This window comes from Eutrigla gurnardus (assembly GCF_963514095.1).
Source record: "Eutrigla gurnardus genome assembly, chromosome: 9".
NCBI classification, from domain to species: Eukaryota; Metazoa; Chordata; class Actinopteri; order Perciformes; family Triglidae; genus Eutrigla; species Eutrigla gurnardus.
The window spans coordinates 4678235-4690595 of NC_139923.1; the positions used below are offsets into that span (position 1 = coordinate 4678235).

General features: G+C 43.4%; 1 protein-coding gene and 1 long non-coding RNA gene across 3 annotated transcripts in view; one reads left to right on the forward strand and one right to left on the reverse strand.

Moving 5' to 3' along the window:
• The window catches only part of LOC311019151 (neuronal acetylcholine receptor subunit alpha-7), a 65090-nt gene that overhangs the window by 48903 nt on the left and 3826 nt on the right, over positions 1-12361 (reverse strand). For both annotated transcript variants that reach the window (XM_084018400.1, XM_084018399.1), the window contains exons 2-3: positions 9847-9986; positions 3381-3425 (exon numbers count right to left, since the gene is read on the reverse strand). In XM_084018400.1, the coding sequence (XP_083874526.1) occupies positions 3381-3425; positions 9847-9986 (185 nt within the window). The remainder of the gene's footprint in view (positions 1-3380; positions 3426-9846; positions 9987-12361) is intronic.
• LOC311019177 overlaps positions 8531-12361 on the forward strand; it is a 108536-nt gene continuing 104705 nt past the window's right edge. Inside the window, exons 1-2 of the long non-coding RNA XR_014597787.1 lie at positions 8531-8637; positions 8670-8836. This is a non-coding gene — a long non-coding RNA (uncharacterized lncRNA). The remainder of the gene's footprint in view (positions 8638-8669; positions 8837-12361) is intronic.

Consider the following 12361-nt stretch of genomic DNA (forward strand, 5'->3'; position numbering starts at 1 on the left):
GTAATCAATCAAGTGCGAAGTAGGGGCATTTTCTCATGTACTTCCATGTAATCTGACTTTTTTCAAGTCGCCCCGTGATGACCAGAAGAGAGATTCAATTTTAAGTCACTTCAGCTTAGCATCACTTTCGCCTGGTTATGAATCACATCCTTTCAGTTCATGGAGCAGCTGCCCTTACAAAGTACAATCAGTTGCATACAGTGTGCACATGACTGGGATATACTACTTCATCAACATTGCACTAGTCAGAATAGCCAGGGAAGCATGCTGACTTGCATACTGTAAACTGCAACTGGATGCAGTAAGACATCCTGGTATTTTTTGGCATACTGCATTTGACATACTGAGATGATACTAAAATATGTGCCCATGCACCCATGGTAAATAGTATTGCTGCTAAACAATAGCATGTTAGCATGCTGACAACTGCTATAGTGCTTTTTCATTAATACACCTCTTATTATGAACCATTAAATAACCGTTTTCTTGTGCTCAGTAAATTACCCTCTAACATTCACTGATGCTTTTATATTATTATAAACATAGTTTTTAATGTGCAATCTTTAATGTGCACATTATTTGTCAATATAAATCCAACACACTGTATCTTTACTTGTAAATACTCTATATAATAATCCAGTCGATACACTGTATATCTATTTAGTATTTATTTAGTATTTTCTTTTGTTCACATAGAGAACACTTGACATCTAGAAATGATTTATTTGTTATATTAATATAATTATAGCTTTTATGTCTATTTCTATTGTGAAATTGCAAAAAAGTCAAATTCCTTGTATGTGTAGGAACATAAGCGGATTCTCATGGTAAAGATCTGTTCCAAAATGTTGATATTAAGTCTTTTTTTTACTTCACCGGGAGAGAAACTCTGCAGTAACACGCCGACATTAAATAAAACCCACACAGCTCCTGAGAAAGATTTCCTCTCACTTACACACATCCCGCTCACAAAAATAAAAGACAATGAGCAGGAGGAGGATGATAAACACACGCCAAATTAAATTAAGCCAAAAGACTAGTTGGTCCTGGGAGGGTGCTGCAGAGAGGAAATGCCGAGCCTCCAGGGACGAAGCAACCTTTCCATTAGAGAGGAGCAGATTAAGCCGGATTAGTGCATCTTCACTTTACAAAAACACATTCCGCAAGACCCGATATGAAACCTAATTAAATTTGGACGGCTGCATGAAATGGGTTTAGGAAGCTCTCCCTCAGCTCTCTGACATTCACACCAGAGTCCCAACAAAGAGAAGGAGAGTGTGGGACGGAGTAAAAATGAACAAAGAAGTAGGAGTTGATATCAGAAGATGGTAAAGCGTCAAAGTGGAGGAGGTGTTCAGCTGTCAACTCTGACAGAGCGAGCAGCAGAAAAGGAGATGAAGTATTTGTGGAAGCAGAAAAAGAAGTTGGCTGCCTGCTGATCAAGTTTTCCTCCGTCACAGCAAAACGTATCTGGGTCAAAGCTGCGATTCCTCCAGAGTGTCTCTCTGGAAGCCAAACTGAAAGAAGGATGGGATGATGTGTCTGCAGGCTCCCGTTTATTATCAATGTTTACTCGGTTTCTTTTCTCCCCAGAGTCGCTTTAAAACACTGTGGCGTCATCAGCAGCGCAAACAGACCCGCCTGTGATGGAAGAGCAGTCTGAAGCCAGGAGAGCAGAGTGACGGCTTGGACGGAGGTCCAGCACATGATCCATTAACTCTGAGTTATGGATCATTACACTAACCCCCAACTGTCCTCAGCCACGGCTGCAAAATGAAAGCCAACTCAAACTGGTTCAGAACTGTTAGTGGGGAGGCCGATACGAGAAACATGATGTTGGTTTATTTACACAACATCTTTCCTGTCCTTAAATAGCCATCCTCTGTTCCTGAGGTTTCTTTCCTTTTTGGGGGGATGTTTTTCCGGATATGGATCAGGGCTGTAAACATTGACAGGCCTGTGGAGAGGGGCGAGGCGGCCGTAAAGAGAACAGGGGCTTTGCTAGTCATTCAGATTACAAACTCAGAATATATGCCAGGGTTCAAAAATAGACTCATGTTATGTTAGAATCAGCCTGGTCTCCTAAAAATGACGTTGAGGTCACCGAGGTCCTTATTTCCTCAGTATTTTTTTTCATTTAAAAAAAATATCCAAACGGAGATGTGAGTGCATGACTGATGTCTATCAGTGCATGTTTTCGAAAAGGACACACACACACACACACACACACACACACAGAAAAACAGTGAGAGTAAATTGTGCAGTTTTAATAAGTAAGTAGTAGTTAATACGTTTTTTTTTGCCAACAGGTCCCTCTGTATATAGATAATGAGTGTTTGTGTCGTTGGGTTGGGTTGTCGTTGTGTCATGTTGGTATGAATTTTGCTTGTCCAGAAATGCAGTAAATAAGCTCAATTAAAAGAAAACATTCTGCACCTCACTAATTCCTAAACCCTGGCTACTGCCCTGGTTGCCGCATATTGAAATTGCACTGTAAATCACGTTTCAAGGGAATGAAACATAATTTGTTGTGTTGCTGACATATCACAAATGACTTCCGTCTGGGTGCACCATGGTGGACGGGTCCTAAAACGCAGGACTTTCACCATCTCTTCTAGTAGGATTTGTGTGTAACTTCAGATTTCACTCTGTGTTTTCAGTCGTACGATGGTAAGTGATGCTCACATCTGCACTGGAGCAAGGTTATGTTCAAGATAAGCAGTCAACTTGTACAAAAGAACCATACTGACCAAGCATGCTCGATGCGATTAGATAATACACAAATAAGAACAAGATACATCTCATCAGAATAAAGACCAGACGGTTTAAACTGCCAAATGCAGAAAGGACAGCAGGTCACTGACTGTGAATGTAGAATGGAATTCGACTTATGATATCACAAACCATGTAGAAAACCTTGTGTGTGTATAATATGAAATGAATGTGTATGACAACATTCACATCTTACTGTGTTCTCACCAAATGCAAAATCACTTTTTGCATTGCCTTATTTGCCGGAGTTTGACTGTAGTATCACTTGTGTTTATAATTTTTCCATCACAACAGACACAAAGTTTTAGGAAACAATACCATGCCTTTGGCCATGAATGGTAAAAAGAAACATTTTCGAGGAAATTATGTGTGAGGGAAATGACAGGTGAGAAACACCTGGGTCGAGATGTTCAGGATGTTTTAGTGAGTTATTGGATAAAATATTTTTTTTTATTTGAAATGACAAAACAATAGATAAGATCAAAAAGGCCTTTCTACCTCTGACTGTAGATAAACCTGAAAATAATCTTAGGAAGAACTGGAGTTGTGCTTTGGGGGTGAGGAAAGAATCATAAATCCTGATTAATTCATTAAAAAAACAAACTCACCAGCTGCAGCCAGATGTTGGTGGTCAGCACCTGGTTCTTCTCATCCTAAAAACAGAGACACAAGAAAGCAATCAGCGTCTGGGTCTGTTTGCTAACGAACCAGAGATCGTCTGAGCGGCTGCTCTCGTGGCTCAAAGCCCATCCTCTCTCCACTGCTTCTTTCATCTCTTTAGATTAATGTCTAACACGCCAGCGTGCCAGCAGAGGCAGGGTGAATATGAATAACGTCAGTTTGATGAATGTCCGGCCTGTTCCCGAGCACACTGAAAGAATTCAAAGATGAGGCTTTTTGCAGCAGGAGAAGGGACATTAAAGGTGATAATGGTTTAACGCACAACTGACCTTCAGTTGCCTCAACGGTGAATGTGTCCACTAACAAGTGTTGAGTGTGTCTTCCTCCTAGGAGCCATAGAGCTCCATTAAAACACATCTATGAGCCTCACTTTTGTTCCTCTTGTTTTACAGTATATGGGCCAAATTGTCATCTTATTGGTGTTTATGTTAAAGTAGAAAATGTGCTACTTTATTCTAGAGGTCATAGAGGAAGTAAACACCAGATGTTTGCCATTGCTATACAACAAGTGAAAGCTACCGCTACCATCTTAGCCCAACCACCAGATCAATAAACACCCATAAGGTGACAATTTGGACCATATAACAATAATACAACAATAACCACCAACAGCCATCACCCTAAGGACCTTAATGACACGTTGTGATGTATTAATTATATTAAATTAACAAAAATACTTATATATTCAGATTCAGTTTTAGAAATTGCAAATCAACACATTTCATTGAATTCAGGATAAATACATTTTTCAAAGTAAAATATTTAAAGGCTATGAATTGAGTTAATATTTCAATATTAGTGGCTGTTGACATTAAATTACTTTTGTCTCTTATTTGCCTCCATGGTGTTGGTCCGCCTGTCTGCTGGACTGAAAAACGTATTTTGCTGCAATAACATTATAATTTGCAGTTGAAAAAGGGCAGTATATCATAATATATGTTATTGGAATACTATCGTCATGCAAGGTCTGTTGATCCTTCTGGTCCTGGCTAACCTCCATGATTGAGGATATTGGTGTACTTTTCCTCACAGGGCCGTGACGTTGATTAGTCACCTGGAGGAAAACCCTTTCAAGAAGCACTCTCACTGTGAGTGTATTTTCTTGACTGATGCAATGAATCACTTTTCATTGTATTGACTGCAGTGACGTTTCATCAAAGGCAGCAACGGCCTGGATGTTTTTTGTAAAGCGTATTATCATCTTTGGCTGCAGAAAGGGAGGACGGCAGCTTTTTTCATCCTGAACCTCACCTGGGAAACAAAGACTCAGACTGGCCGACCGTAAAGAAAACCAACTGGTCCAGATCTAACTCAGGAGCGACGAGGCAAAACGGCACCACCTGTGAAAGTGTGGCGGGCAGCCGAGGCGATACAAGCCGATAGCTGCCACCAACCACCACAGCTCACGACATCCTGATAGACTTCAGTCTGCAAAGCTGGAGGCTCCTTACCTACTACTTATGACTGCCATGACAAAATATCAAGTGTTTACTTTTAGTTTCATGGTTTCAGGTTCAATAAATTATCTCAATCTCAAAACCTGGACACATAAAAACCAAAACTATTTACACTATTTACATTAATGTCTTTTTGTAATTTGGATGAACCGGCCCTTTAAGAACTTGCTACGTTTGCCGTCAACCATCAGTAATTGATCATTTGTATTTGAAGCTGCAGACAGAATTAAGCAGTGACTCATGAAGTATTATAGGTTTGATATCCAGTTGTTGCTTCACACTGCACTTTTACACATGTGGAGTTTTTGCAGTGATGACTCAGCGATGACTCAGCCCCGCTCCGACACACAACCAGGTAAAGGTGTAGGTGCAGGTCAGGTGAGTGATAATTAGGCAGGCAGGTCCACGTTTGAGGCGCTGGTGCGCATGATTTTTTAATATGCTTCCCCCCTCATATATGACCTCCAGCTGGTTCAGTGTGTGCGTGTGTGTGTGTGTGTGTTGTCACATGCTGTGGAAGTCAAGCTGCCATACTGAGGCTTGGATCACCTTGCATCAGAGTGTTGTCGGCCTCTGCAGCTCTGTTTTCAAGAACCAAACTGGAATCTGACGTCTCTAATGATGGCCTTGTGTGTGTGTGTGTGTGTGTGTGTGTGTGTGTGTGTGTGTGTGTGTGTGTGTGTGTGTGGACACATGCTGTGATAGCAGAGATGAATGCTGTCAGTACCTGGTAGGAGGCAGACAGAGAGTGTGAGTTAGAAATGAATGAACGATGTGCATTTAGATTATCCCCATTTGTTTGTGTGTGTGTGTTTGTGTTTGTGTGTGTGTGTGTGTGTGTGTGTGTGTTTGTGTGTTTGTATCTGTACACCATCTGACTACATAGTGGTAAAGTTCATGCCTGAAGTAACTAATCAGTGTCAATCAATCAGTATCATTGATCTGCTTTCAACCTGCAAAGTTGGTTGTTTGTCTTTAACTACAACATATGGTCAAAAGTATGTGGACACCCTGATATTGAAGCCGTATGGGAGAGGTAAGCCGACTACATGATCAGCATGTTACTCCTCCGACGGCCATATAAATACGAATGCAGCAGATAGGTCGAGGAGAATGAGAACGGAGGAGTGGGACGAGGCTCTGGCGTCTCGCAGGGACTCGGTCACTGTGAGGAGGGCCGTCTCAGTGGAGTGAGCAGTCCTGAATCCTGATTGATTAGGGTCTAGGAGGTTGTTCTGCGAGAGATAGGATGACAATTGGTTGTAGGCGGCACGTTCCAAGGTTTTAGAGAGGAATGAAAGAAGAGATACAGGTCTGTAGCTTTGGATGTCAGCAGCGTCTAGGGTGGGTTTTTTAAGCAGGGGCTTCACTGTAGCCGTCTTAAAAGCCGCTGGAATGACACCTGAGGTGAGGGAGGAGTTGATCAGGGTGGTGAGGAATGGCAAGATGTCTTGTGAGATGTCCTGGAGAAGAGAGGAGGGAATCGGGTCGAGGGAGCAGGTGGTGGCACGGTTAGATGTAACAAGTAGGGTTGTCACGATACCAGAATTTCAGTAGTCGATGTGAATTTCCACGATTCTCGATACTAATTCGATACCACAATTTAAAAAAAAAAAACAACAGGACCCATGTACTTTTAAATTCACTAATTTATTGAAAACTGCTTCAAACTGTCAAGTATTTAACACCACTGTGCTTTAAGATCTTTTTGCACAGAATTTAAATTCCAGTACCAGCTGCCAACAGACCTATAGCCATCCAGTATAAAAACAAACAATACTGTGCTTATAAGGCACTTTTTGCATGTCGGCTTGTTTGAATCAAGAATTGCTCCGGATTCATCCGCCTCAAATGCAAAATATTTCCACACGCGACTCTTCGCACCTGTCTTGTCGACGAGCCGACGTGTTGTGCTTTCGCTCCCACCTGCTGAAGCCATTTTTTTCGAAGATGGCAAGTTTTCTTCTTCAGCGCCGCTTACTGCTCTGTGCTGCTCACACGCGTATACTGCCCCCGTCAGTTCCGCCAAGAATCGACACGGCTCGCCGAGTCGCAGAGTGAAAAGTTGTATATTCGGTTCTGACGTTACCAGAAAAAAGCAAGTCTCGAATTATTTTTTTTCGTGTCGGCATCGAATTGGTACCAAAGTATCGGTTGTTGTGACAACCCTAGTAACAAGTGTGTGAACGTCTTCAGAGGTGAGAGGGCTGAAGCTCGTTGTGAGGTGGGGGGACAGAGAGTGTCCAAAGAAGAGGAGAGTGAGGACATCAGGATGGAGGGGGCTTCCTCAGTAGGCATTAAGGAGAACTGTTCCAAGGATGGTAGTGAGGAAAGAACAGTTGAGGAGAGAGCGGAGGGAGTGAGGGATTTCAGGTTGCGGCGGTGGTGACAGTTCGAGGCGTAGAGGGGAGGGATGTGGTGGGCTCCATGGGGAGGGAGAAAGTCACAAAGTGGTGGTCGGACATGGTGAGCGGGGTAACAGAGAGTGCCGAGATGCCACAGGATCTTATGAAGACAAGGTCAAGTTGGTTCCCGGCCCGGTGAGTGGGTGGAGAGGGGGAGAGTGTAAGGTCAAATGCGAAGAAGAAGTCAATGAATTCAGATGAATGCAGCTTTCCCGGGTGGATGTTGAAGTCACCGAGACGGAGACAGAGACGGCGTGGAATTCAAGTGCAGATCGGGGTAGGTGGTCCAGAGGAAGGACCTGGTAGGACCACCTGGGTGAGATGAGGAGCCCAGTTCCTCCTCCTTGCCCTGTTCGTCTTGGGGAGTGTGAAAACGAGTAGGTCCAGGTCTCCGTAAGGGCCAGGAAGTGGAGAGTCTGCAGGGAGGCATACGTTGAAATGGTGTCCGCCTTCTTGACTGCAGACTGGCAGTACCATAGCCCCCCTAGTACTTCAAGTTCTGTACCGGTGGAGAATGGTGGGTAGCAGAGATTGGATGGGTTACAGCCTCGAGTGATGGGTGTCTGGAGAAACCTTCTCCCGTTTGATGTGCTGACTGGGATAGGACACATGCCTGTGATGGGTGGTGGATGAGATGTTATGCCTACCTCAATGGACTTCCTCGATGGACTCCCTTGCCTTTGTTCGGCTGTCTTCGTTCCGCTGTCCTGACGCTGCAGCTGATGCTGTAGTGACAAGCTCTTAAGTGCTTGGTTTACCTCATGGTTTAGCCGCTCCCTCCAATCACGTCCCAGCTGTCATTGGGCGAAGGCAGGGTACACCCTGGTAGGGATGTCCCGATCCAGCTTTTTGCACTTCCGATCCGATACCGATATTGTAGCTTTTAGTATCGGCCGGTACATGTATTAAAGATTAAAGATGCCGGTTGATGGAAATGATCCAAAATTAGGGGCTGGAAAAATATGGCTGGAAAATGATGAGCATCACATTAATAGCTACAGATACTGTAAAACACTACAACGACATGAGTGCATATATTGTCTTATTTTATCAAGTAAAATATAAGTTATAGGTTTACTCAACAGCCTAATAGTTCATAGAAATTCAGGTAGAAATAGGTTAACTCAGAGTTCCACAGCTTATCAAAAACAATCCTCCCCCCACAGGGGGTCCCTTGCTTTGCATTCACACTGCTCCAGCCCAAACGGGCTTTAGCCCGTACACACGTCATCACATCCTAATACTACACACACAATATGGCTTGATGTTGTTATGAAGGAGTGCATATATTTATCGACAACACTTGACCTGCATCAGCGCATGTGCGCACGAGCGGATCTGTGCGAGCAGGCAGCGCGGAAGCCGGTCCGGTTCCGGTACCGGTCCGGTTCCGCTCACACCACGAGTCTGAAGAGTGCAACAGCTTATCAAAATACAGTGTCAACTCCGTAGAAAGTAGAAAGCGACATCGTGGTGGTTAAACGAGGCGGAACGGCATCAGAACAACATCAAGCGCGTAAAGTACACGAAGAAGAACGTAGCGGGAGCGCGCGGCGAGGATTGTTGTGGCTGCGCGTCTTGCGGAGCAAGTCTACTGTGCTGTGCGGAGGCGCTCCTAAAGTAAATGTTTATTGATTTATGAATTAATTGATAGGTGGCTTATTTTTGGCATATTGATTTTATGGCCTGTACAATGGTAGGGGAAACACTGGACATGCACACAAGCCGTCTTGTTGTTGTTTAGTGGATGCTGGACAGGTCGCGAGGTGTGCGCTAGGTGTGCTGGAAAACGCGGACTGGATTTTGGGGAAAAACGGAAAAAACTGGAATGGATTACTACATCGGTGCGCTGGAAAACACGGACCGGAGTTTTGAAAAAAAAAACTGGATCGGGAGTCCGGATGGGGATTTTCCCGTGCAGGCCGATCCGATATCGAGATGCATTTTTTGCTAATATCGGCGGCCGATCCGATCCAAATATCGGATCGGGACATCCCTACACCCTGGACAGGTAACCAGTCTATCACAGGGCCGACATGTAGAGACAGACAGGTAACCAGTCTGTCACAGGGCTGACATGTAGAGACAGACAGGTCCATCCTACATGTCTTTGGACTGTGAGAGGAACCCGGAGAGAACCCGTCCCATGCTCACACGGGGAGAACATGCAAACTCCACACAGAAGGAACCCGGGCCCGACCCGGGAATCGAACCCGGGACCCTATTGCTGTGAGGCGACAGTGCTACCCACTACACCACCGTGCAGCCCTATACACTTATTATAATTATTATTAATTAGTAGTAGTGGAATTGGGAAGTATAAGAACTTTGTGAAAATTCAGATTTTCTCTCAAAATGCTCATTAAAAAAGAGAGAAGAAAATCCTGGTTTTGATTTTATTTATGTTGGTTCATTTATCCAATTAGCTCCAGACTGCAATGAGGACACAACCACCAGCAGGGAGGCAGTGTGTGTGTGTGTTTGTGTGTGTGTGTGTGCATGTGTGCGCATGGGTGTGTGTGTGTTCTCACCACGTCCATGATCTGCAGCAGGCTGAAGCTGAAGTAAACAGTCAGGCTGTGGGAGTCGTTGGTGACCGGTCGCTCTAACGGGTTGTAGTTGGTCATCAGCTCCTTGTAGAGACGCCGCTGGTGAACACCCTGCAGGGAGGCTGGACACCGACACAGCACACATCAGCACATAACAGAGTGTTCACAAAGCAAGACGCCCCTGACAGTGTCCCCCATGGGACCTCATTTTGGAAAGCATATGGACAGATCATTATTGACTTTGTATACAATAGCGGTGTGCAAAAAATTTCGTTTCGTGTCACTGTACCTTTAAACTTCAAGGATTATGACAACATGCGCCTGTCTTGGTCTTTTAAATTGACAAAAACCATATCATATGCGTATTTCATGGGACAATTCATCAAAACATGATTTTCTCTCTCTCCATTGACAACTGTACATATTTTTTTTACGAAATATGGGGAACATCAGAAGGGGCGGGACTTCACCTCTCTATCACAATGTTAGCCAGTGACGTTATTAGGCCTTTAAGCACCTCCCCCACAAATAATTTGGCTTTTTTTAAATTCTATTTAATTCAAGTTTTTCTTTATTTTCAGAATAATTTCATCGTGATGAAAGGGTATAGAGTTTTAGGTTTATAGCATCATAGTCTGTAGAAGCCTGTATCCTCATTTTGCTGGAATAAATACAGAATAAATCCATACAAAATACAAGTTATTTGGGTAAAGTTTATATTTATGTTGTCAGATTTCACTGTGACCTTTTAATTCAGTCTTGGTTTATTCTACTGTGTACTTTATGACAGAAACATTACTGAGCAGAATCACAATCTGATTGACCTGCAGCGTATCTAATGTAGAGAGGAATTAGATACGCTATCACTTTAAGACACATTAACATCATCAGGTTCTAAATATGCAGCTTTAATGTGTCTAAAAGTAAACATGACAGTAACTCTTGTTCAACACAAGAGAATGGAAGAAGACCGGAGGGGTATTCCATCAAACTCGCTAAGCACAAAGCCGGGCTAATTTCGATAAGCCTCGCTACCTTTAGTGAGAGTTGCGTTCCATCAACGTGACTTGAGGCACTCTCCGCTAAGTAACCATGGGAATTTATCCAACCAAACCATCAGGCTTACTTTAGCAGGGTTTCAGAGAAGTCCGTCTGTCGGAAACAACTGTACCAGCAGAAGGTTCCGCCAAGCCTAGTCCTCGTGATTTCATCACGTGTAAGACCAAAAATGACCAAAATTACATATATTAAGTACAAACAGACTATATTTTCATCAAGTGTCTAAGAATACATGCAATTAAAAAAATACGAATAAATTGTTTATTTCCTGAACACCGACTGGCCATATTATTATCTAAATACATATGTAGTTCACATATTGTTCATCCCATAGTTGGGTGAGTGGTGATGCACCTGCCCCCGAACGCAGGCAGCCCGGGTTCACAACCTGGCGAGGATGTCTCATATATATATATATTTTTTTGCTTGCATAATTGTCTTTAGATCAGAGAATTAGACCAACATTTTACTTTAAACATGATAAATATGTCATACAATTTCCCCAGAACCCAAATATAACTTGCAAAAACATCCATCCATCCATCCATTGTCTACCGCTTATCCTGTATTCAGGGTCGCGGGGGGGCTGGAGCTGATCCCAGCTGTCATTGGGCGAAGGCGGGGTACACCCTGGACAGGTCGCCAGTCTATCACAGGGCACTTGCAAAAACATGATAGGCATAAAGATGTTATTATTAATAGCATGATATAGATCCCAATGACAAAGGCATTGCTGCATGCAATTTTCAGCCACATAAATTCCTTTCAGGTGAGTTCATTAATAGATTCATTGAATGTGTTCATTGAATTGTTGAGATAAATGAAATGTGTTGGTCAATGTAGATGCATTTACTACGTCTATCTAAAAAAAAAAAAAAAAAGAGAGAGAGAGAGAGAGAGTTCCGGCTAAAGAAAGAAATTTCACAAACTTCCATAGTTGGGAATTGAACCCCGGCCAGCCGCATGCAAAGCCGGCACGTTACCTCTACACTATCCTCACGTTCGAGAAATCTTTGTCAGTATTATAGAACATGTTACTCTTGACGGTACTTACGCATTTAACCGCTCGGCAATTCTTGCCCAAGCAGCCTCGCAATCTATCACTACAGTATTCCCTTTTTTGGTTATGATGGGTTTGTACTCCTCGTACAGTTCCATCAATAATTTTTGCTCTGGTCTTTTCTGCCATTTTCTCGATGATTCGACATTCACGGTTCTGGGCTGGCTTTATATCCTGTGAACGTGCGTAACACACGACAACGTTAACCTGGCTTGAATTAGCCTCAACAAGGCGCGGCTGAAATGCGTTCATGGAATGGGTTTAGTCGCAAGTGGAAGTTGGCGTTAGTTCTAACCAGGCTTAACCAGGTAAGCGCCGCTTTAATTAGCGAGTTTGGTGGAAAACCCCTCAAAGTGTTGCTTTTAACTTGTTACTAGC